Source organism: Vitis riparia, chromosome 16, assembly GCF_004353265.1.
Source record: "Vitis riparia cultivar Riparia Gloire de Montpellier isolate 1030 chromosome 16, EGFV_Vit.rip_1.0, whole genome shotgun sequence".
In the NCBI taxonomy this organism is placed as follows: domain Eukaryota; kingdom Viridiplantae; phylum Streptophyta; class Magnoliopsida; order Vitales; family Vitaceae; genus Vitis; species Vitis riparia.
Window position 1 is genome coordinate 2,490,592 of NC_048446.1, and position 24,396 is coordinate 2,514,987.

General features: G+C 35.2%; 3 protein-coding genes across 8 annotated transcripts; all 3 read right to left on the minus strand.

Annotated features, from left to right (window-relative positions):
- LOC117933508 (protein EXORDIUM-like 1) lies at window positions 1-1,677 on the minus strand. The gene is made up of 2 exons (XM_034854891.1): window positions 1,055-1,677; window positions 1-646 (listed from the first exon to the last, which is right to left on the minus strand). Exons 1-2 carry the CDS (start codon window positions 1,548-1,550, stop codon window positions 234-236), a joined length of 909 nt encoding a protein of 302 aa, XP_034710782.1. The 5' UTR covers window positions 1,551-1,677; the 3' UTR covers window positions 1-233.
- A 1,697-nt stretch (window positions 1,678-3,374) lies between these two features.
- LOC117933916 (histone acetyltransferase MCC1) lies at window positions 3,375-11,613 on the minus strand. Of its 3 annotated transcripts, XM_034855500.1 has the most exons (8): window positions 11,450-11,613; window positions 10,857-10,943; window positions 6,413-6,483; window positions 5,360-5,611; window positions 5,127-5,271; window positions 4,591-4,690; window positions 4,288-4,516; window positions 3,375-3,844 (listed from the first exon to the last, which is right to left on the minus strand). In XM_034855500.1, the coding sequence occupies exons 4-8, from the start codon at window positions 5,479-5,481 to the stop codon at window positions 3,661-3,663; spliced, it is 780 nt and encodes a 259-aa protein (XP_034711391.1). In that variant the 5' UTR covers window positions 5,482-5,611; window positions 6,413-6,483; window positions 10,857-10,943; window positions 11,450-11,613; the 3' UTR covers window positions 3,375-3,660. The 3 variants fall into 3 exon arrangements, with proteins under 3 accessions (XP_034711391.1, XP_034711390.1, XP_034711392.1); XM_034855499.1 differs by lacking the exon at window positions 10,857-10,943; XM_034855501.1 differs by lacking the exon at window positions 10,857-10,943 and having other exon boundaries at window positions 6,413-6,490.
- A 1,081-nt stretch (window positions 11,614-12,694) lies between these two features.
- LOC117934090 lies at window positions 12,695-23,994 on the minus strand. 4 transcript variants are annotated; one of them, XM_034855700.1, is made up of 12 exons: window positions 23,744-23,992; window positions 21,499-21,597; window positions 21,295-21,352; window positions 19,370-19,450; window positions 18,431-18,502; window positions 18,096-18,343; window positions 17,912-17,983; window positions 15,753-15,869; window positions 15,600-15,681; window positions 15,426-15,472; window positions 14,049-14,130; window positions 12,695-12,968 (listed from the first exon to the last, which is right to left on the minus strand). In XM_034855700.1, exons 1-12 carry the CDS (start codon window positions 23,941-23,943, stop codon window positions 12,885-12,887), a joined length of 1,242 nt encoding a protein of 413 aa, XP_034711591.1. In that variant the 5' UTR covers window positions 23,944-23,992; the 3' UTR covers window positions 12,695-12,884. The 4 variants fall into 4 exon arrangements, with proteins under 4 accessions (XP_034711591.1, XP_034711594.1, XP_034711592.1 ...); XM_034855703.1 differs by lacking the exon at window positions 23,744-23,992 and adding an exon at window positions 23,530-23,675; XM_034855701.1 differs by lacking the exon at window positions 17,912-17,983 and having other exon boundaries at window positions 23,744-23,994.
- Between the last annotated feature and the right edge of the window lie 402 nt (window positions 23,995-24,396).

The following is a 24,396-nucleotide window of genomic DNA, read 5'->3' on the forward strand; positions in this document are numbered from 1 at the left end:
AGGAATTGTGCAGAACTCATCATTATAACAAAGGAGTCTAGTTTCGTAATGAGACCACTCTTATTATTTTTTTTCTTGGGAAAAAATGGGGGAAGGAAAAGGAAAAGAAAATTTAACACACCCTTTTCTATACAAGTATAGTTCCAATTTTTTTTATTGACCCACATTCCCATGCCAAAGATTTAACTAAGAAAACAAAATACAATACCAATCTTCACTACCACAATAAACTCTCACATCGTGGTCCAACATGATGATGTTTTAGGGTCCCACAATGCCGGAAGCAAGAACTTCTTACCCTTTAGCCCATGGGCATTGAAGCACCCGCCATTGCTCGGGTTCACCCGAACCTTTCCGGTGTAACCCGGGAATGCCCCGCTCCCAAATATACCGTGGCAGATGGTTGATGCCTCCTTCGGATCCGATTCAGGCCCATCATAAAACCCATCGTTATAGGGATTAGTCACAAGTCCAGCTAGTGCTGATGCAAATGAAATTACCATGGAATCCGCACCCACATTTCCGTTTGGTGGTTGTAGGGTTACCCCCTGTGGCCCATAATCCGGCCGGTGGAACGGCCAGGCACATGACCCGGGACACTCCGTCTCAGGGTTCCCAACGATCATGTAAAGTTGATTTGATGGACCTGGATTTAAAAATATGGAATCAAAAACATAAAATGAAGATAAATCACTAGGAATTACCATGGCCTTGTTCCATTACTTAAACAAATAGTTTGTATTATTGAAGTATACTTTCGTTTTTTAAATATCGAAAATATATCATCAATCAAGTAAAATCATGTTATCGTGATCTCGTTTATTTATATTATCGTTCAACGATCTAAATTTCATCATACATATTCAATGATCTGAATTTAGACTTCAGTACATCAAAATATAGTCGCATTGTTCAAAGAATCATTGTAATTAAAAGGTTTTCAATTTATAGTACTACAAATAATTTCTACGACGGTCTCAAAGCATTCAAAAGTATTTCTAAGTCTCTCAAAATCACGAGCTCTATATATTAGAAATGTGAAGTTTTGGATTACCGATAACTCCATGTTCGGAGCATTTTCCCATGCACAACCCATGCACCGTGACTTCCCTCGACGTGAAGACAACAGCGACGGTGTTACTGTCGCCGTTGGTGGCCTTACTCACCAACCCTGAAAGAAAGTCTTTGGTGATAACTTTTCCGATCGAGTACGAGACGTCGGTGACTTGTTTCACAACCCTAACACGGATCTTAGGCACCGTAAACAGCTTGTCATTAGCTGCAGACTGGTAGCTCTCCACCATTTGCCACCATTCTGACACCGGTGGCTCAAGGTTTGTGTTGAAGTTGTTGTTGAGGGACTTGATGAAGCTCCGGAGAACCGACTTTTGGATGCGGCCGAACCTGCCGTACCATATGAGGGAGAGGTTTACATTTCCGGTGAGGAGAAGACCGCCATGGAAGGAGAGCTGAGGATCAGAGGAGGCTGAAGGGAGTAGGAGGAGGAGGAGGAGGAGAAATGAGATGGAAATTGGTGAAGAAGATGCCATTGTGAAAAGCAGCTTTCCACTCGTTTCATACTTGCATTTTGTATATGTTTGATACAATGTTGTAGTGTGGATTAGGGTTCCAAATAAGGGAAAATCAAGGTACACCACAAAGGGCAGCTATTTTGGTGGTTGGTTCTTGGGAAAATCTCAAAGAAGTGGTCATGGGAGTTTGGAGATTTTGGAGGTGAGGTTTGTGAGAAGCCCGTTTAGAGGGGAGTGGCGTTGGTTATTGACAGTTAATGAGGATTTTTCGATTATTATTTTTGACCTCTTTATGACCTATGATCATTATAGTGGCTTAATTATCAGTTGATTTTTGACAAATAAGACTTCAAACAAAGTCTGAAAAAATATATGCTCACAAAATGATATTGTATTGTTAAAAGTTAGTGAAGTAAAATTTGTATCCTTCAAACTAATCAAGGTAGTTTAGTTGGTTTTTAAAAAGCAATTTTTTATTTGAAAAAACAAAACATTTTCTTTAAAAATTTTGTTGCACCATTTAATTTTAAAAACAAAGTAAAATAAAATTAGATTTTAAATAACAAATAAGAGTTGTTTTTACCTATGTTTTTTTCTATTTGTTCTCTCAAAACCATTCTCCATTTCACTTTATTTTATTTTTAAAAGCGGTTTCAGATAATAAACTGCTAAATAATGCTATAATTTTTTTTTAAATAGTAATTTATTTTTAGCATTAATTTCATTCGCATCCAATGAGATTTGATATAAATACACATAAATTATTTAAATTTAATTGCTTAACACCTTAATATATGTATTCTATTTATAAAATTTATTTCTTTTAACACCTTAACATATGTATTCTATTTATAAAATTTATTTCTTAAAATAATTTTAGGTAGAAAGATTTTAGTTATGATACTCTAAAAAATATATTTTATAAACAAAATACATTTATAAAGTATTACCAACAAAATTTAAAATCAATAGTAGTTTAATATATTTACATTAAACCTCGGGAGTATGAAAAAACGCTAACCAACGAAATTTAAAATCAATGATTATTTAATATATTTACATAAACATCGGGAGTACGAGTGAAATTAACCCTTATTTTTAAGACATATTGCCAAAAAAAGGCAATTATTGACAACAAAAATAAAAATAAAAATGGGTCATAATTTTACATAAAAGAGAGGAATCCAAACCCTAACATAAATGGGAACATAAATAAAATTGAACCCTAACATCAATGTATGTTGGTTTCCATCACAATACATTTTTAATCTCTATTCCCATTTTTCATGAGTTAAAATAAAATTGATTTCCAATTCTCAAGCCCCTATTCATAGTTCCAAACATGCTCTAAATGGCATGGCATGGCATGGTTTGGCTTCAAACTATCATTGGCCAACCTAAAATAGCCTCACGGAGGGTTTGGTGCAAAATGACCTGAAAGGAATGGTTGACGTAAATTTGAAGCTATAGATTCAACTGCAGGCCTGATGCTGCATAATCCCCTGATTCAAGAGAAATCGAAAAACCCAAAAACAAATGACAAAGCAGCTGCAGAGATGCAACTAGTACTAGACCACAATACCAGCAACCTTAGTCATTGAAGTTAAGAGGGGCATGGGCATGCAGGCAACATGCTGCAGAGAGGCCTGTTTCAAAGAAAACCAATATCAAAGATACTACCAGACCACAAGACCAGCAATCAGGCATGGTCTTTGCACCGCTGCATTGCTGTAAAATGGGTTTTGGAGCTGTTCTATCTAGGAGTATGGTGTGTTTTCCTTCACTCAATCCAGAGCCACAGTATTCAAATATGCAAAAGATGAAATGGAGAAGGAGAAGCGGTTAGTCTTCAACATACATTCTTGTTAAGCTAAGAATCAAGTTTGGAATAAACCAAAGATGGCATCATAACAAACTATTTGTTTCAAGTGAGATCAAACCCTCTTTTTTTACACCAGAAAAAAATGATACATCCTAATGAGTTTTATTGGTGAAGAGAAACTTAGACAAACAGAGACAGATCCAAATCACCCTTCAACTAAGAAGGGAAAAGTTATTGCAGTGGGAGATTATTTCATGGTTTCTAGCTAGGAGTTAATAGAGATAAAGGGGAAGAGAAAAGAACATACTAAACACACTCACACCCACTACCCTCGGGTGTGAGGACTCTCTTCGATTGTGTTGTCCTCATAAGGCCCCAACTTTCTTTACATTTGGACCATTTTGGCGATTTATCGTCATTCTTCCATAGCCTTGCAGCCACTGACTTAAGCCCATTCCTCATGCATGTCACAACAACCGTGACAAGCTCTCTGCAGGATAAAACAATTGTTAGAAATAAAACCAGTCACTAAATGCTTGGATAAGCAAACAGGAAGATTCTACAAATACATGGGGGTAGGACTTGAACTAAAGGCCTCTAGTTAACCAGCTCTACTACTATGTTGAGTTTTCCTAAAAACCTGAGCTGTTAGGATTTGGACTCAAAGCGTACATCATGCTTTAACAAAACCATCTTACTGGTGAATTAAGGAATTGGTATAGCTATATTTTGTCAGAGTTGATACTAAAATTGCATCTTTCTTGACCTATCGAGGATTTATATCAGGAATCAAGCCGAAGTGTCACTAAACACTGCACCATCTTCCTTGCCATTTGTTTTATTTTCACATTAATAACAGAGCAGAAACTATTCTCCACCAAACCACAGGATATAACCGTGTAAACTCAAGGAAAAGGATGTTTTTGTACTTACAATGGTGAGCATGGAGATCGACCGCCATTTACATAGTAAACGAATAAGTATGAATCATAATGCTGACCATTGATGAAGTAAAAATCATGCAGCCTTCGCACACACTTGAATAACATTTTCTTATAAAAATGAATGGCAGGATTGTTGTAACTAATAACGTGCAAATAAACTGCTCGGCATGTAGGAATACTTGAAGCATATTTGATAACCTCCCGAATAAGTGTAGAAGCTGCAATCCAACTCCAAATTTGTAATAATATCACAGACAATTCAAGACATGTCAACAGATAAAGATGATCTCACCTATGCCAAGATTTCTGTAAGTTTCCACTACTCCCAGTGTCAGAATGTAGACTAGAGTCTGACCAGATTTTGATGAGTCACATTGGAGCATATCCCCTATCTTCAAAGCCAACAACAGTTAGACAAATTAAAAGAACTCAACAAACACAAACTATTTGTACCTTTTATTCTTTCAAATAAAAGAAAATCTAGAATGAGAAATGGAATCTCCAGAGTCATCCTATCTATTTTACATGGACTCACAAATAAAAATGGACCAATGGTGCTGCTCTAGAAGTTCAAATGATCAAAGAATCCTCAGCCTAGTTTTATCAATGAAAGTTTAGACAGTGAAGATGGGAATCATAAGTAAAGGTCAAGTTCAGATGGCTAAAATTACACAAACAATATAAGTTTGGCATCAGTGATCCACTTAGTTTGGGTATAATTTGTGGTAGGTTAAAACATGATTTACCCATCAGTAGTGCTTGAGAACCCACACAATTAATTAAGAGTGTTGGATGCAAGTCATATTGTGCTCCTCACAGAAGGCTCACCTCACTTTCATTTGCTAGAACAAGCCGTGCTGTAACAAATCCAATAATTTCATCACTTTCACCATTAGAACGATTACGGTCAACAGCTCCCCAAGACACAATATCCCGTCCATTGACAACATTTTGGAAGAACTCAGATTCATATCTGGAAAAGTTGATGCTTTTTTTGTGAATGAAGCAACTACATCGTCTTATAGCTGATAACTCACAAGTATCAGATGAGATCATCTAACCTGATAGGAAACACATCGCCATGGATTTGCTCAAGAACATCCAGATCAGAGGGCCGTATGGGCCTGTAAGATATGATTGGCCGATGGGAGATCTTCAGGTCTACCATCGAAAATTGTGTCATTAATCTCCAGCAAAGATTTTATGTATTTGAAGAACCTGTACAGGCCCTTCTCCTTCCATTTATGCCACATCACCAACAAAGGCCATGCAGTGCTTTTTTGAGAGGAGAGCCATGCAGCACTTGCTTGACACTAGTAAAAAAATTTACTTCTCATTAATTTCTAGTGATTATAAACCACAATGCCCATATACAAAAACATGCATGCAGACATATATAGAGGACCCACATAAAAGTCTGCTAAAAGAAATATAAAAAGTAGTAGAGATAACAGGTTTCATGACTTGTTTTTCATGAGTCCTAACAGCCCTAATGCATTTTACAGATGCATTGAGTTCTAGCAAGAATCTGCCAGAGAAGGCCTTTATTAGAATATGAAAAGAAGGAAAAACAACAGTAGCCCAACATTTTTGGACCTTGTCTTCTAATTTCATTATTTGGCCAACAGTTTAATATTTTCAGAAATGCACTGGTGCCGCTTCAAATTCAAATGCCAACCCAACTGTGCTTTTTGCAATCACTCACACATAATGATTATGCCAACTCAAGAGTAATTACTTGAAATAGTATTCAGATCACTTATGCTCTTTGGGTGGTTGGGACCTAAAGGCAGAAAAGAACCTTCAAAGCAACAAGATTTCAAAAGCAACAATTTATAGGGTTCCATATTCTCTTTTTTTTTTTTCTTGATCTTCTTGGAAACTATATCAAACATGAATTTCTTCCATAATTTCTAGCAAACATGGCACAAGTTGCATATTTAACATTGCTAGCAACATGGAACTAGAAATATAGAGCACCAAGGATTGTTACTTTTCACAGGCCATGTCCTGGAAGCATATACCGCATTATAGTGATTGCAAGGCCATCATTTTCATTAAATATGTCAGGATATGCAGAGTAGAGATGCAACCTTCTATTTAGAAAGTATTACCTTAGCAGACTCTCTCCTTGACAATCAATGGCACAAATCAAATCACTAAGTCTTCAGAAATCGTTCTCCACCTGCAGACTCCAGGAGTCAAGCTGATTAGTAATTTCACCAATAGCCAAACACTTTTTTTTTTTTTGATAAATACTAATCGCCAAACTTTTAAGTAAAACAGATGTAACAATAAGCAATAATTTTGAGTATGACATAGTTTCATCAGTGTGAATAATTTGTTTAATGCACATAATAGTTAACACAACTGCAAAACAACATCATTAGAATTTGGGCGCATTTAAGACAAAAATACTCCCTGAGTCCTATAAAACAATGGTTCATTTCTAGATCCAAAGGACTTGAGCTCCTAATGATCTCCATTAACTGTGACTCAAATTGCCCTTCCACACATCTAATCAGTTGTCTAAGCAAAAGCCTTCAATCAAGAGTGACCAAATATAAACAGAAGCAACCTGCTCTCCCACAGCAGTCAATTGCATTCACTGTATGTGCATACTCCATCTTCATATAAGCCGCTCAAAATTAGCTTCAAGATCATTTGCATATTATTACATCTCCCCATATTTTGTACATTCTATCTCATGTGCAATGCAATCCTAGTGCATTTAGTTAATGAGAAGTTCACAGTAAAGTTCATTAGTGTTATAATACTGTTGAAAATACATGCATTGTCACTTAAATAAAAAATAACACAGGATTAAACTACTCATCTGTGAAATCTGGCTTAAGATATGGGGTTAGTATTGGGACATGGAGTGTTTCATGTTTGATATCATGTTACAAAAAGATTGAGCTACTAGTCTGCAAGGCTCTTCTAAACCTTTCTTTATGTAGCATGTCAAAAGGGTAGGCCCTTGATCCACCACCACAAAAGCTAGAAATACAGACCATGTGAAAATCTATAATTCATTGAGAAAAAAACAATTTAAATAACCATGCAATGGAAATGGCTCAGGACAGAGTCAGCCAACAAATAGGACATAGAAAAAATGGTTGGACATCTTTCCGCCTTCTTGGACATCATGAATTATAGGATAACAAAACCCAGTTTTCTTTCCTGAAGTATCACATCCATTACAATCTGGGATGAGCACACCCTTGGAGTGCAATGAGGATCTTTTAGATGTATGAAAGGTTGTTGGGAGAATAGGATTGGATTTGAGGCCAATAGCCCAGGAACACGTTTTTTTTTTCCTTTCATTTAACAGACAATATTATTGAAGAAAAAATATTATCCCAAACTAAATGTGAACTATGGAACACAGCAACCAGATTTGAGGACTAAAAACCCAAAGCAATGTAGGTTATATAAGATCCTTCAACTTGGACTCTGACAGCTCAGAGATTATGAAAGCATGATGCTCCCAAAAGAAATTTAAAATAAAGGTAAAAAGGTAAATAATAATAATAAAGAGCAATCTTCCATGCCTTGCAATGTCAGCCCAAGACATTATTATGTTACCAACTTCAAAGAGGTGAGACGAGGAAAGAAGCACCCTGACCCAGTACTAGTCAGGTTAGGAAAAATCAAAGGAAAAGCACAGAGACTACCGAGCAATGTACAAGCAGATTGTTCACTAACTCAATATCCAGTCTTCACATAGCATCCCTTCAGAAATCTCCAGCTCCTACTAATCAAATGAAAAAAAAAACAAAAATCTAGGAGGGGAAGCGGTTAGGTGTGCTATGGTGTGTGAACAAAAGATTGGATTGGATTTGAGAAGCCACTTTACAAGGGATTGAAGGACCCCTCCCAAAATGATTTTTCTTGCAAAGCACTTCCTAACTAAGGAATCAATATTAAGGAAAGAAAATTCAAGGAAAGATTCATTTCCACTTCTTCCTACACCAAGCAGCATTTGGATAAGGAACACGACTCCATAGCCTCATTCCCTCTTCTGTTTTTTGTTCAATCACCCAAAGCCTAACTAAGCAAATTCATCAAATTGATCAAACACACAACTTGAATTCAATTTTCTCAAAATGATTTGCCACAAAGCACCTCCCACTTTAGAAAACAACTTTAGGGAAAAAAAATCAACAAAAGACGCACTCCAACTTCTATTCTACATCAAGCACTATACTGTTAAGGCCCCCATTCCTCTTTTTTCTTTCTTCAATCACACAGATCTCAGCTGGCCATGGTAGCAAATTGTTCAAAGCCACAACTAAATATCCTACATCCTTAAAAAGATAAGAAGCTTAATATATATTAAACATTCTTCTAAAAAGTATCTTCTTCTTCTTTCTTCCATCACATGAATCCCAACTATGATATCAAATTGATCAAACTCATGAATTAAATATCCTTCATCCTAAAAGGAAAATGAAGGTCTGATGAAAATTGGACATAACAACTATTTTTTCTCCTTTTTAGCAGGTAATCTTAACCACAACAACTATCTTCTTGTTTCTTCAATCACACAAATCCCAACTAATGATAATATCAAATTAATCATACCTGCAACTTAAAAATCCTAAAGTCTATAAATAAAAATAAAAATATGCCCAATAAAAATAAAGATAACAACCATCCTCTTCTTTCTTTCTTTATTCACACAATCCCAAGTGAGTATGATATCAAACTGATCAAACCTACAACTTAAATATCCTGTCTCCCAAAAAAATAATAAGCCTATTAAAATTTGAGCAACACAACCACAAATGCTTACATGTAAAAAAGCACTCTCTATGCACCGAAGAGGGAACTTGAGAGCAATTATACCATCTCAATTTCTTGTGGCCATAGTCTATTGATCCTTCCCTTACTCTTAAAATCAACAATACCATACAGAAACTTCAAATCCCAATTGAACTTGGAGTTTCTTGCAAGAGTTCAAGAGAGCTAAAATTCAAACATTGCAATGGAAAAAAAACCATTGATGACAATCAATAAATAATAAAACCGAGAAAAATGAATTGCCATACCAAATTCATAAAGTTTAACTATCAAATCCAATTTCCTTATTGAAAATCCTTGCAGGTACCAAAAAAAATTCAGTTCATTTGCAGCAAATAATAATAAATTTTTTTCCAAAAAAAAAAGGACAGACCCAGATAACAGAGCTATCATATCAGCTCAATTTCCTATGATTATAACCAGTTGACATATCCATATTTTCAAAATCGTCAATGCAACAGACACTTCAAATCCCAATTGAACTTGTAGGTGCTTGCAAGACTTAAGGAGAGCTAAAACACAAAGAAAGGAATTATTAATAAAAAACATTGGTCAACATGAACTCTTCACACATCAAACTAAGAAAATTTCAAACTAACATATCCATGTTCCTTACGGAAACTGATTTGAATTCATCAAATTTCAATTCATTTTCAGTGCCAAAAAAAAAGGACCCAAATGGCATGAGCTATTATACCATGTCAGTTACTTATGGCCATACACCCATATTCTTTAAATCACAATACCACACAATCACGTCAAATCAACTTGTAGTTTTCTGCCACACTGAAATGAAGCTAATATTCAAACAAAAACATCGATTTTTTGAGAAATTTTCAATTCAAGAAAAAAAACAATCATTGATCATGATCAAAATATTAAAAATCCAGCCCACCAAATCCAAGTCCCTTGCACAAAATCCCTATGGATAACATCAAATTCAATTCATTTTGGTGAAAAAAAAGGTGCTCAAGATGTAATGAGCTATTATACGATCTCAATGTCTTATGGTTGTACCCATTTGACCATACCCATATTCTTAAAATAGACAATACCACACACTCACTTTGAATTCTTGCCAGGGTGAAGATGATCTAAAATTCTAAAGAAAGGAAAAAAAAAAAAAAACACATTGAGATTAGCAGTTCTCAACCCAAGGAAAAACAATCATTGGTCAAGATCAAAGCAATAAAAATCCAAACTATCAAATCCAAGTTTCATACAGAAAACCCATGTGGACAACACCAAATTCAATTCACTTTCAGTGAAGAAAAACACAGACCCAGGTGACATGAGCTATTACATCATCTCAATTGCTTATGGTCATACCCCTATCCTTAAAATCAACAATACCACACACCCACTTAAAATCAACTTGTAGTTTCCTGCATAGTGAGAAAGAGCTAAATTTTTATTTTTATTTTGATAACCATGGATGTCCGGACCAGTTCACATGCACCGACTAATCCCACGGGGCCTGAAGTTAACGATCGGGTAAACCTCCAATGGCCCTGAGGGGACTCAAACGAGCTAAAATTCAAACAAACACATTGAGATTTCTAGGAGTATCAATTCAAGTGGACACGTTCATTGGTCATAATTAAAGCAATGGAAATCCAGCCTATCAAGTCCAAGTCCCTTGTACAAAACCCAGTGGATAACACCAAATTCAATTCATTTTCACTGAAAAATAAAATAAAATAAAATAAAATATAATAAATAAAACCAGACTCAGATAAAGAGGAATCATACCATTTCAGTTTCTTTCGCCCCCACTCATCTTCTTAAAATCAACAACACCATACTCCCACTTCAAATTCTTGTCAGATTGAAAAGGAGCTAAAATTTCAAACAAAAACCCATTGAAATTTCTAGAAGTTTTCAATTCAAGACAAAACGATCATTGACCATGATCAAAGTAATAGAAATCCAGCCTTCAAATCCAAGTCCCTTGTACAAAACCCATGTGGGTAACACCAAATTCAATTCATTTTCAGTGAAAAAGAGAAACGCAAACCCAGATAAATGAGCTATTATACCATCCCAGTTTCATTTCTATGGCCATACCCATATTCCTAAAATCAAAAAACACCACACTCCCACTTCAAATTCTTGCCGGACTGAGAAAGAGCTAAAATTTCAACCAAACCCATTGAAATTTGGAGGAGTTCTCAATCCAACAAGAAACAAGCATTGATCATGATCAACACAATGAAAATCCAAACTCTCAAATCCAAGTCCCTTACACAAAACCCATGTGAGTGCTTCAAATTCAATTCATTCGCAGTGAAAAAATCACAAACCCATATGAGATCTCACTACTGAAATTGAATTGAGAGCCTTACCTAAATTATACGCCAGAAATGTAGAGTCGGAGATCGAAATTTCCAGATTTGGAGAGAGAGATGTAGGTATTTGTTCGGTTGTTGGAATGGAAAATCAGAATCAAATAAATGCTTTTCGTGTTAAAGGAGTCTTTCCATCAGATCAGGTAGAACGCCACTTTTAAGCCTCTGCTCGGAATTAAAATAAGAAAAATAATTTGGACTTTTTTTTTTTTTTTACATTTTATATTGGCTTTGACGTTAAGAAAATGTTTTAAATATTTAAAAATGGAGTTTTATTCCATTTTTTATCATTTTCTATGGATTTAATTCTAATATCGCTTGTTATTACCAAAAATAATTTTTTGTATATATTTAAAAATATAAAATATGAAAAAAATAATAATTATATTTCAATTGTTTTTATTTTTATAGGTAAAAAAAAAAAGACTGTTTTAGTAATTAGATAAAAAAAAACTAGGGAAAATATTCTAATTAAATTTTTTATAAAAAAAATTGATTTAATTTAAAAAAAAAAAAAAAAAAGAAACAAACTCTTAACAATTGGAATTTAATCTTAAGAATGTTTCTATATCGTGAATTAGATTATAAAAAATAAAAGAATAATATGAACATTAAAACAAATTTGAATTAATTTTAAGGGAAAAAAAAAATCATTGGGTTTGGTTTAATTTTGTTTAATAAATCTAAGTCAATTTACTTCCTTTTTTCCTTTATTTTAGTATGATTCAATTTGAAATAACAACAAAAAAACAAAAATTTAATTCTTTTTTTTTGGTTAATTTAAACCAAAATGAAAATAAAAATAAAAATAAAATCATTATTGGACATTGAATTACAAAAACTCAAATAATATTATATTACAAATTACCTAAATAGTCATTCTTATACCTCATATCATACTAAGAATTTGTTGACAATAATTTTCACAAATATTTTGGGTATTTCTAATACTTGAAAAATAAAAATTTTCAAAGTATTAGAAATATCAAAAACACTTTTCAAAATTACTGTCAAACACACTCTAAATATAATTTTATATTAATAAAAAAAACTATTTTTCAAAATTTCTAACTATATATGGTCATTCTTCTGTAAAAATAATTTTTAAATATTATTTTCATTGTTTTTAAAAAACAAGTTTTAGAAAACATGGCAAACTTAGGTCAACCTATTTTTATATTATATTTGATGTCTAAGTTGGCCTATTTGGATATTATAATATCATCTTTAACATAGAAAACAGATGGGGAATATTAGAAAAAAATTTATACCAGACAAAATTAGAGCTCTTGCCTGATAGTTTAACATATCACACAAAGCAAGTACTCGATATCTTATTTATGTCCTAAAAATGAGAAAAAGAAAAGAAAAGCAATATATACTGTTTAATAACATATACAGATGAACTGTGCTAAACTTAGTTCTTGGAACTTCAAAGAACAGCACCAGTCATGAAACGATGGTTCAGTACAGCATCTGCAATCGGCCGCTTCCGGAAGTCTGGGTCTAGCATCGCCTGCAACAACACAAACAACAGAAACATCGGTACATTTCCGGACAAGTTAAAGAATTGGATTGGTTTCAGGCAAGCTTCCCATCAAGTCATGGAGAGGATATGGCTGCAGATATAGAAGCACAGGAAAAACTAAGAGAACTAGGCTAGATGTCAAGGAGTTAAGGCTCTCCTGAGCACCCATGTAAAGTACTTTAATAACTCGAGCCCTCTTGCTGTTACTAAATCAACCAAAACAGAGTAGTCATCTGATAGGTAGAATAGAATCGAGCAATTGCATAATGTGAACCTAGAATGATGGTATGATCAATTAGAGGTGAGAGGTGGACCTCGGGTTTAGAATTTTGCCACTTAGCTTGTATATTAATTCAGGTAATGCAGCAGACATGGTTAACATGATCTGTTCTTCACCAGTGGTTTCAAAGGTAAATGTAAACTACACATGATTCCGATTTCAAATCATCAGAATTGATCCTTTCTCTCAACATCATCTCCTTTACAAATAAACTATCGCAATTAGGAAAGACCCACATCCATCAACAGTTAAAAGTAACAAGAGAATGATGTCATTAAGACCACATACAATTTCTTTGGATTTTAAAAGAAAAATCAAAATAATTTTAGGCGAGAAAGGGAGATGGTTCACCAATGATGCAATACTAAGGCTCCTGGAGAGCAATGAAGGAAAGAAAAAGAATACTAAATAAAAATGATTTTCTTAAAATTGAATACCATTGAAAAATGTGAAAAAAAAAAAAAAAACAAGGAAAAGAAGGGAGAAAAATGCTAAAAGATTTACTCCCCATTTTCCTTGGGAAAAAAGTACGGAAAGTATAATTTAATTTTCTTGCCCTGAAAATTTCCATGGACAACCAAAGAAGAGAAAAACTTCATAAATTTTCCTCAGCTTTTTTCTTTTCTTATATTTCTCCTCTCATTTTGTTTTTGGTTTTGGTTTTATTGTCGAACTTTTTAGGAACCAAACATAGCATAAGGTTATAAAAGAAAATGATGAAAGAGGCAAAACAGACAATAAGGACTGAAAATCCACTAATCATCATAATTTGTGGGTTATAAGCCAACCTGGAGTAACTCCCAACCAGCACCATCACCGAGATCCAGAAACCTGACAGCTTCTAACAAACTGTCATCAGCTAAGCAATACCTGCTCAAACAAGGTGGATAAATTAACCTCTTTTCCTGGAAAGGTACTATTCACATATACTACTGGAAAACACATTTGGACAGGATGGGTTATAACTCAATAAGAAACATAGGCAGGTTTCCATGTTTTTAATCATCTTGTACAATGTGTGCATGGACATGTACCTCAATGAAACAACCAGTACTTGTTCAGAATCTACAGATTACATATGAGAAACTACACTAAAGAGCTATATAAGCCCTTGCCACCAGAGGCCTTATTATGAAGAGGGCATTTTTAGAATTTCATTTTTTTTTTTTTTATAGCCGAGGAACCTTCCATGGCCAAGCCCTTAGGACTCTCCATGGAGACCCAAATCTCGAGATGTTGACCGTCCCGCAACAACCAGAACTGGGTAAATTCAGGGTATTATCAGTGGCAGGATTTGAACCCAGGACCATGTGTCACTTATGAGGACCACACCTCCTAGTGTTCGTCTGACCAACTAAGCTACCCTAGCGGGTATTTTTAGAATTTCTTAATATTTAGATGTCTATATCCTCAACAGGGGCCTCAACCAAAGTTAAGAATTGAAAGATTGAGTTTTGGGTTGAGAAAGTAGAGGCAAGATGAGTTTTGTAACCTAAATTCTCAAAGATAGACATCTTCCTTATATTCCATGGATGTAATTGTCTCTTAAATCTTCCTGTTTTGTTGGTTGCTTTATTTTCTCATGTGCCTTGCTGATTCCATGGTTTGATCCAGGATTTGATCTAACAACTTTCTACCGAAAAGCTAGAATAAAATAAAATGTTCCCTACTAAAGGAATGGAAGGGTAATGTTATATCATGGAATCAGGTTCACAAGGAGCTGTAGAGCCCTCAATTAAAGACAAAAGGCACAGAGCTGAAAGTGAGACAACAGAAAGGATCATCAACCAATGAATAGAAAGAAGATCTTGCAGACAGCGTGATGCACTATCTCCTACACCCATTGAGGGAAATGTAGCAAAAGAGCATTTTCCATGATTTGATTTCATATTGGAATAAACCTTGTAATCATAAGAAAGTAGGTTCTATATCCATGGGCCTACCAAAAGATAAATCGAAATAGGATCTTCCCCTTTCAAAATCAGCTGTTCCAACAATTTCTGGTTTACAACTTAGTATGGGCACAAATTGGTGAGAAACACCATTAATAGATATATATACTTATACATATATATATATATATACACACATATTTGTGTATGTGTGTGTGTGAACACATGCAGCATCCAGTACTTGAATAATTGAAATAGAAGGAGGCTTCTTACTCTCTCATAGCTTTGAGATCAAGCCGGAAAGTGCTTTCCAGGAGCCTCTGCAAATGGTTACGGTGGTGGGTAAGAGACCTTGTTCAATTACCATCCACAAAGAGAAAAATATGACTAGAAAGAAAGAGAACAATGGATGAATAAGAAATGATGCTTAGTAGCATCATAGCATACTTGCAAAGAAAGGCTATCCATGATGCCTGCTTCACAAAATGGAACAAAAGCTAAGTATGCAAAAAGAAGCCCTGCCTCGTATCTGCATAAGAACAAGAAGTAAATAGCCAGTAAACTCAAGCTGATAAATCAACACTAGTTCCAACAGTTTACATGTCATCCGATATTCCAAAAGCTCTTTTCTCCATTGGTGTGAAGGCACCAGCAGCAGATGCCCGTCTCCAAAGCCCATTAGCAAGTGTCCCAGGACCATTTTCCATGTTCGAGAACCTGGGAAGCCATGTTTTCTTCATATGCCTCATAAGCAACAATCAACTAGAAAAGCCATTCATTATCATGCAACTTTCCACCCAAAAAAATGCTTTAAGAAAGATAATCTAACAAACAAATTATGCGATCAGAGTACTGTGCAAGAAATGATAATGGAAACGACATTGACTGCAGTGATGCAATTTCAAATTTAATGTAATACACAGATGCAAATGTAGGCTGAGCTTCAAGTCATGAAATATACTAAAAAAGTGGAATTTTCTATCATATAAATCAGGTGGGCTAAAAATTTAGGATTTGGCATCATCACAGGCGGTTACCTAGAATGTGTAGACCTAAGTGATTATGTACTCTAGAAAATTCTCCAGCATATACAACCTATTCAAAATATCAAGCATCTGGATTTTGAGTGAGCACTTAAGTGAATATATGCATAGATTCTCCAGTATGGACACTTGCTTACTATAAAATTTCAGTACAGAATTTTCCCTAATAGTTAGGACTAGACACATTTGGGATGAACTTGCTTGTGTATGGTACCAAAGGAGCAAGCCTAAACTAAAATTATCAATTTTGACATTGATATGTACGGTGGCGCTTCTCTTGTTTCATAGGAAAAGGAAAGCAGTTGAAACCTTTTATATTGCTCCCTCTATATCCCCCATGCTCCAAATGGAGCTGCCCACCAGACATTCCTCCTCCACAGGCCCACAAATTTATCATGCTAGGCCACAACAGTTTGCTTCACGGTATTAGAAATAGCCCACTGAACTCCAAAAATAAAGAACACATTGCCTAAAAACATCTAGCCGCTAGACAATGGAGCAACAAATGGTCAGCATTCTTCGTGTCCATTTCATGCAACACCAGTTCAAAATAATTCTACATCTTCTGGCTAACTCATCAATAGATAATATTTTAGCCCAAACTGCATTCACACAAAGAATCACCCCAGTAAATGCCAACTTAAGATCCAATATCTATTTGAGGGAAAATAATCTATTATCTAATCCTCCTGTCATCCAAGGATCGACACCTAGCATTCGTAAATAGACCAGATCTAATAAATGGAGAGAGGAAGGGCATCAGCTTCACAGTCATTCAAATTTATGAAGAAACTAAAATTCCAAGATACGAAATTGTTAGACATAGTCAAGAGGTTAGCAAATGGGGAGCTTTTCCCATTGAAATCCCATGGGGCAAGGAAAGAAACATTAGAAGTTTGATCCTCCTACTAAAGATTCTAGAAAATCATCTAGTATTCTTTGCCAATGGAAAATCTAACATGATTGAAGAAATCTTGGAAACATTCAGAAATGGCTATCCATGGGCATCAACGAGTCATCCTAACCACAACGTTAACATCCTTCAAACAGCTTGCAAACAGCACTTGCATTTGAAAACAGAGTACCACAACAACCTTTATTTCTCCCAAAAACCTCCGTAACCATCTACCAATCAAAGCCGTTTTCCTAGCATAATAATTTCCCAAACCCATACCCTCTTATTCTTAGGGTAGAAACAATTTTCCAATTAATTGAATGGTGTTTTTAGGGTCTCGTGCTGTCCTACACCTAATTGATGGGAACCACAAAATCCTCAATTCTAAAAGCCACTCCCATTGGAATTCTAAAGATGACTATGGCATAAATATGAAGACTATGGAAATTGTACCTACTATGGAAAGAAAGGAATTTTCCACCCATCAAGGCACTTCTCACTTATTTAATCACTAGATCCCAAAACCCAGGCATTCTAGGACACCACCTCAGGGGAAACCAAGGAACCTTAAAGGCTGCTTACTCATCCGACAGCCAACTTGAGAAGCTTACCCTTTTTTACCAGAGAGGAGCTTACCTGGGCCCAACCAAAGGATCAATATCATTCCTTAGCAAGGATCTTTTTTTTGGCATATTGATTTTATGGTATGAGATTGCCTTGAAAGGGCGCACAAAACTTATGCTAAGTAACCTATCCTCTTCTGAAGAAGAAAATAGTATGTTCAAAAGTAAAGTACAGCAAAAAGAAAAAGATGGCTGCACCTTATATCAACTGAAAAGGCTAGATCTCGGAGCCGTGGAACTAAATAGGCAGCATCTCTCTCCATTATTGTACTGTCATCATTTAATTTGTATAACATTTAACAGAGTGAACAGAGAAATTCCCACAAAAAGACTGAAAATAAGTAATGGCTTGAACAAATTTGAATCTATTCAAACAGCATACTTGAGTACAACAGAAGATGGTCCAAGACTCTGGTGCAATCTGTCATGATCATGCATGTATGCCAAACCACTCATAGCACCCCGAAGCAACTTAATAACAAACTCCCTTTTACGCTTTATTGTTAGCTCTTGGTCAAAAGGATTCCAAGATTTCTGCTCTCCTAGAGCATTATTCTTTGACAATTTTTCACTTGAAACTTTTGCATAGTCTGCAGCACTGTATTTCCCATCATTACGGAAAGCAAGCCACTGGACAGGATAAGTTCTAGTTAAATAAAATTTATCAAAACAAGTAGCTGCTTTATGACTAAACAATTGATACTTGCTATAACAGACCTGCTCCCCAGTTTTTGTCTCAAATCCACCTAAGAGCATCTGGAGATTCTGACTGATATCTTTTGCATTGCTCTGCAAAATGATCATGGAGAACTTTTACAAACAAGATTCCTTTACCTCTGCATACTAAGAAGTTATAGTTAAGAAACAGATTCCGCAACTAATTCAGGGTGGTGCAGTTAACAAGGAATTGAAATTTTTCAAGGAATTTCAAAACCTAAGATATTTGAAAAATGTAAGATATTTGAAACCTGATACTTAAAGTTTCCAGAATTCTTAATCTTTGTTGGTTGGATGAGCATACTTTGAACTCCAACAAATTGATGAGGTTGAACAGTGCGGGCATTGCAGCCATTCCGGTGGTGGGTAATGGGGGTGAATGCATAAATTCCAATAAATTGGGGAGGTGGAACCATGGGATGGGGATGTTGGTAATGTGATGACACTCATGATGGGGTGCTATGGGTCATGGTGGCTGTGGCAATTGCATTGGTGCATGTGTGGGTGGTGGTGACAGTGATGATGGTGGTGGTGGCAACACTGGCAGTATTAGTGGGGCCAGGTGGGGGAACTGATGACAACGGAGGATGGCAAAAGCAATGATGGTATTAAGGCAGCAGTGCTTGGTGGTAGTGGGGTAGTCAACAATGATATGACGGTGATGGAACATCGAGGATTAGCTGCTGCAGCAGCTATGAAGCGGTACTGTGACAGTATGATTTAAAAAATGGATTTGAAATAACTCCTACGTAAATGGAATTAGAAAAGAGTATCCCAGTCCTCCAAACCTCAGGCATTGGAAAGTCCCCACCCCTGGTATGCCAAATAGCAAATTTGCTTCAGAAAATTTGAAATCCTCTAGCATAGTCAAATCCCTAAACAAAATTCCTCGTCCAAGGCACACTTAGAGATCTTTTGGTAGTTGAATATAGAACTTACTTGAAGGAAAGCATGAGCATTCAGCTCATTTGCAGCCATCATGTCAGCCTCAATGCCAGCAGCTCGTTGCCCAGGATATACCTTCATGGTTAAACAATATAACAGTCAATAGAAAATACCCAATCTGAGCTTTTAAGAGATGTATTGAACTGAAACTATGGTAAAATGAAAATGTTGCTAGAGTCACCATTACTACATCCAAATACATATTTCACAAAATCATTATGTCTAAAAGTAGAGAGTTAATTACATAACTGATTCATAATTTTCAACAGGAGACAAAGGGGAAATACCAAGATCCAAGGAGAAACATCATCTTTGTTCCCCTTTTATTTTCCCATAATTTCTTTCACTTTCTTCAGAAAATCTAACTTGGGCAACTTTAGCCAACATCTCCACACCAATCCTTGGCCATGTACATGTATGCAGGTGGAGCAAGAGTTTGGGCTAAGTTAAAGCCCATCCCTGGGTCCACATTCATATCAGCAGTAAAGTGCACTGCTACAACAATATCTTTCCCCTCAAGTTTTAAATTATCAGTGCCACCAAATACTAAAAGAAATCCAAAAGAATATAGATAATTGAGGTGCCCTATCCTAGTGTATATCCACCTTATACAAATTACCACAATACCTTAAATGCATTACCATAAATCTGTTTAAGAATTTTGTATGGTCCAAAACTCTTTTCCTTCAATTTGGTGATGGAAATTATTACTCAGATAAGACACCACCATCTCTCCCTACTCGAATATTTGATTCATCGTCAATAACCCATATCATTCTCTTATTTCACATTACATCCCTCCAACCATCGGTCCACCACTCAACTTATTTATAGATCCCTGTGATTTACACTGGAATTATCATATGCAATGGGGAACTCCAAAAACACTCAATAAAGAGTTAAATTACCAACTGCCTGTTAAGCAAAAAGAAAAGATTTATATTTGTGACTGAAAGAATAAAGTCTAGCACCAAACCAACCTAATCAGACATTTACACTAAACGAACTCCATAGCATACCAAAATTATTGTTTTGCTATATCAAAAATGATCATTAAAAGTCCTTTAATATAGTATCGTCCAACTCTCATCTGCCAACAAATTTCCTTTTTCTCACATGACACTTCATTATAATGATTTTGATGAACATTACTACTTCCCCATTAAATTTCTCTGTAATCAGAATTGCTCCACCTAGTCATTCAAAATGACCAATGTTATTGTTATATGAAATTGACCACTGACAAATATTTAATGTAATATAATTTACCTCAAATCTAGAAGCAAACTGATTTTGTTAATGAAATGACTCCAATTCTGCAACACTACCTCTTGCTATGGACTGACCCAATGAATGGTCACCTCATCACATCATGGCATGGAGAGACATGCCCATTCTTAGAAACAAAAAGTAGAAGTAAATTATCAAAGAGTCTGATTTTCCTATGAAAACACATAACGCTTCTCTGCACCATGAGGTAACTCCCAGTGACTCAGCGGTAAATAGTAGAGAGAGGAGCCTTGTCATAAAGAAACTTAACTAGGCAACCTAGTCTATATTTGGACTAAAATCATTTGCATTAATTTATAAAGTAAGCAAGGAACAACAGTAATAAATCCTAATGTGTTCTTATCTAATATGAGCAGTACACACATAAGCCACCAATTGGTTCCTGATCAAATGCAGAAAAGGACAATAAAATCAAAATGTCAGATATTGAAATTTCATGCCTTAGTACCTAAGAAACAAGAAAATCTTTCAATTTATCCCAACGCAATAATTGGCTTCTGAGCTGCATTTTAATTCATTGAAACAGAACTGACAGCAAAATAAAACTCAAAATTTCATTTCTTTTCTGTCAACCATCTCCTCATAAGGCAAACAAACTGAAAAGGAAAATAATAAATCCCAAGCTTCACCTTAAAAATAACTGGAGTCCCTCGAAGAGGACCCTGAGTTATTATTCCTTCATAAAGCCTGCAAAAGAACTGCCCCGACTGCTATCAGCAGCAAGAATAAATTGACACTTCCAAAAGCAATTGGAAATTGGCTGTATCTCATCAACATTATCACCAATTCCTATTATCTAGGTATTCTTTTACTCAGATATCCAAGAAATGCACCTGATCTTCACATTGCCTTCTCCCACATCTTGCACTCTCAATCGCCCCATGTCTTCTGAAGAGTATTCAACATCAAGCCCAGGCTGAAACCCTGAATAGCTGGGGAAAAAAAGAAAAAAAAGAATGAAAAAGTTCAATTGGAACAAAATTTATGTCAAGAATCAAAATCAACAAGACATAATGAACAAAGACACGCAAGAGATATTTACATTATAAAGCTCAGATAAAACCTAAGGCACTGTTTGGATTTCAGAAAGCACAAGTAAAAGAAGTAATAACACTGCATATTACTTAAATTGTATTACTTAAATTCCTTTATCAAGATATTTTCAGCCTTTTCTCATTTCCCTTCTTTCTAATATCCAAGGAAATGTAAGAGAATGAAAAAAAAATCACAATGATGGACTAAAACTGTTGACTGTTTAGGATAAAAGATAAGACAAAAAAGAAGTCCAGTTTGTTCTCCTTTGTTTCCATCCATCTTCTCAATAGCAACCAAAAATGCAAGAAGAGAACAAAGTAGTGGATACAAGAGATCAAAAAACTCCATAGAAGTGACCCTAATACCACTATTTTGAGTTTTCTCACATTTAACCAATAAAAACAATATAGAATATATGTTTCAAATTTTTCTCTTCTTTTCCTAAATTTTCTCAGCAGGCAAACAGAGGAAAATATCTCAAAAAACAACTCTAGCTTCCGCCACCGCTACTTATGCTTCTCTTTCTTCATTATCAGGTAAACTTGATGATGAATGGAAAAAATCAAAAGCAATTAATATTCAAATCCCAGGCCCCAATTGGGATCTTAGCAGTTTGATTATTGAGAAATTAACGGGAGAGAGAATCGAAATGGAAATTATGCGAAATGGTTTCTTGAGAACTGTTCTTATTTCCTAGAATGAAAACAAATGATTCAATCATTCAAATGCTTGCATCTTTGAAAAAGTGAAAACTGAAAAACAACATTTTAAGCAACCAATTTCAGGGAATATTTCCAGAAATGGTTTTTGAAAACATGTTACTAAACATGTCTTTTTTATGTTATTTTCATATTTCTGTTTTCTGAAACAGAAAACAGTTTCATTTCCTCTATCAAACAAACATAAAATTCTCACTTATAACACCTAAGAAAACATTTAATTCCACTGAATTGCTCTAAAACAACTATTTGGCTTAGTTTTACTTCTCTTCTTTTTTTTTCCCCCAGAATTATGATTCACTTTTCTTTTTGTCAGTCTTCTTTACCAAACTTTTTCAGCAATCAAATTAGTGACAAAAGGATTTCAGAAAAGAAATCTAATAAGATTCTAAGAATTCAAGAACAAAGAAAAGAAAGAATTCCCAAATCTCAAACCACAATTGAAACCCCAAGGCTCTATATGGCTACAAAAACAACCTAACAAAAGAAAAGAAACCAGAATCTTTTACTTGTAAATTTTCCTGCACATTATTTTCTTTTCCTACATTTTCTCATCAATCAAATGGACAGCAAGCAATGGGGGAAGCCGCTTTCTCCCATCAAGTTTTCAACAATTAACATAAAACAACCAAAACTAACCACCAAAGGAAAAAAAAAAAAAAAAAAAAAAAGGAGAGAGAGAAAGAACAAAGCGTGTTATAATACTCTGTTTGGCATTGAGAAGAACTTAACTATAAAACAACTTTCATGTTCCGTTCCTTAATTAAAAATTGAGACTAAGAACTTGAATGAATTTTTTTACTTCCAATTAAATTCTTTTCCTTTCCCTTTAAATCCTACTTTGCAAACACACATAAGGCTTCCGCTCCATTTGGTCACATAGAAACTGCAGGAAAGGCAACAAAATCAAAACTTTGGAACTCTAAATTTTTTTCCGAGAAAACAAAAGGTCCTGCTCAACTCTCTGGAGTCTGGACATTTCTTACCGTCGGTTCACAGAAACACAAATTTTTCTTTCTTTTATTTTCTTTGCTTTTCTCGGCAACCAAACAGGGGAAAAAGTAGAGAGAGTATCTATTGATGTTCATGAAGTTAAATCAATTTCATTACTTTCAATTAAATTCCTTTCTATTCCCGGCCTCAGCTCCTTTTGGCTGCCGAGTCCAAACTGTAAATTTCTCCCGATTAACAAAAGGTTCCGTTCAACCATCTGTATTGGTACTTGAGCTTCACTGTCCTTTTCAACAAACAAAAACCACACAAATTACAAATAATTTCTCTTCTTTTCTTGGCAACCAAACTGGGGAAAATTATACAACAATACCTAGTAATATTCATGAACCCATAGCTACCAATGAGTCTTCCAACTTGAAACGAGTCGGGAGTCGTGATCAAACTCGCTCTGGGTCGACTTGTCCAAGTTCTATGCGAGTTCAGACTCAGGCCCCTGGAGTTCCTGAAGCGAAAGGATCTCGGGAGAAAAGAAGAGCGAAGGGAGAAGCAATCAGGTGCGGCGAGGAGCATGGTTACAGCCCTGGTCTCCACTACTCTGTGGCTCTGGAAATGGAAGATGAGATACTAGAGGCCAAGAGGTCTCTCCAAGTTGCCATCTCTCGGGTCAAAACGGTGCGTTCGTGATTGTCCGTTTCTTCTTGTCTTGTATATGATGCGGTTCGCCTTTCTCCGTTTCTTCTTCATGTGTTAATGCTATGCTTCACTCTTTTTTAAATTATCTTTTAAGTTACTCGTTTGTTGTAAAATAAAAGAAGAAAAAGAAAAGACGACAAAATAAATAAAGATATTCAAAGAAAAGTATAATAGAATATAAGAAGAAAATAGAATGAATTTTCATTAAAGATATCTCCCTTGGGCGTTACAATATATATATCAATATGGATGATCATCCATAAATTTTCATAATCTGATAAATGCTCATATTTTATAACACTCCCCTTTGAATAATTATAAGGATATGTC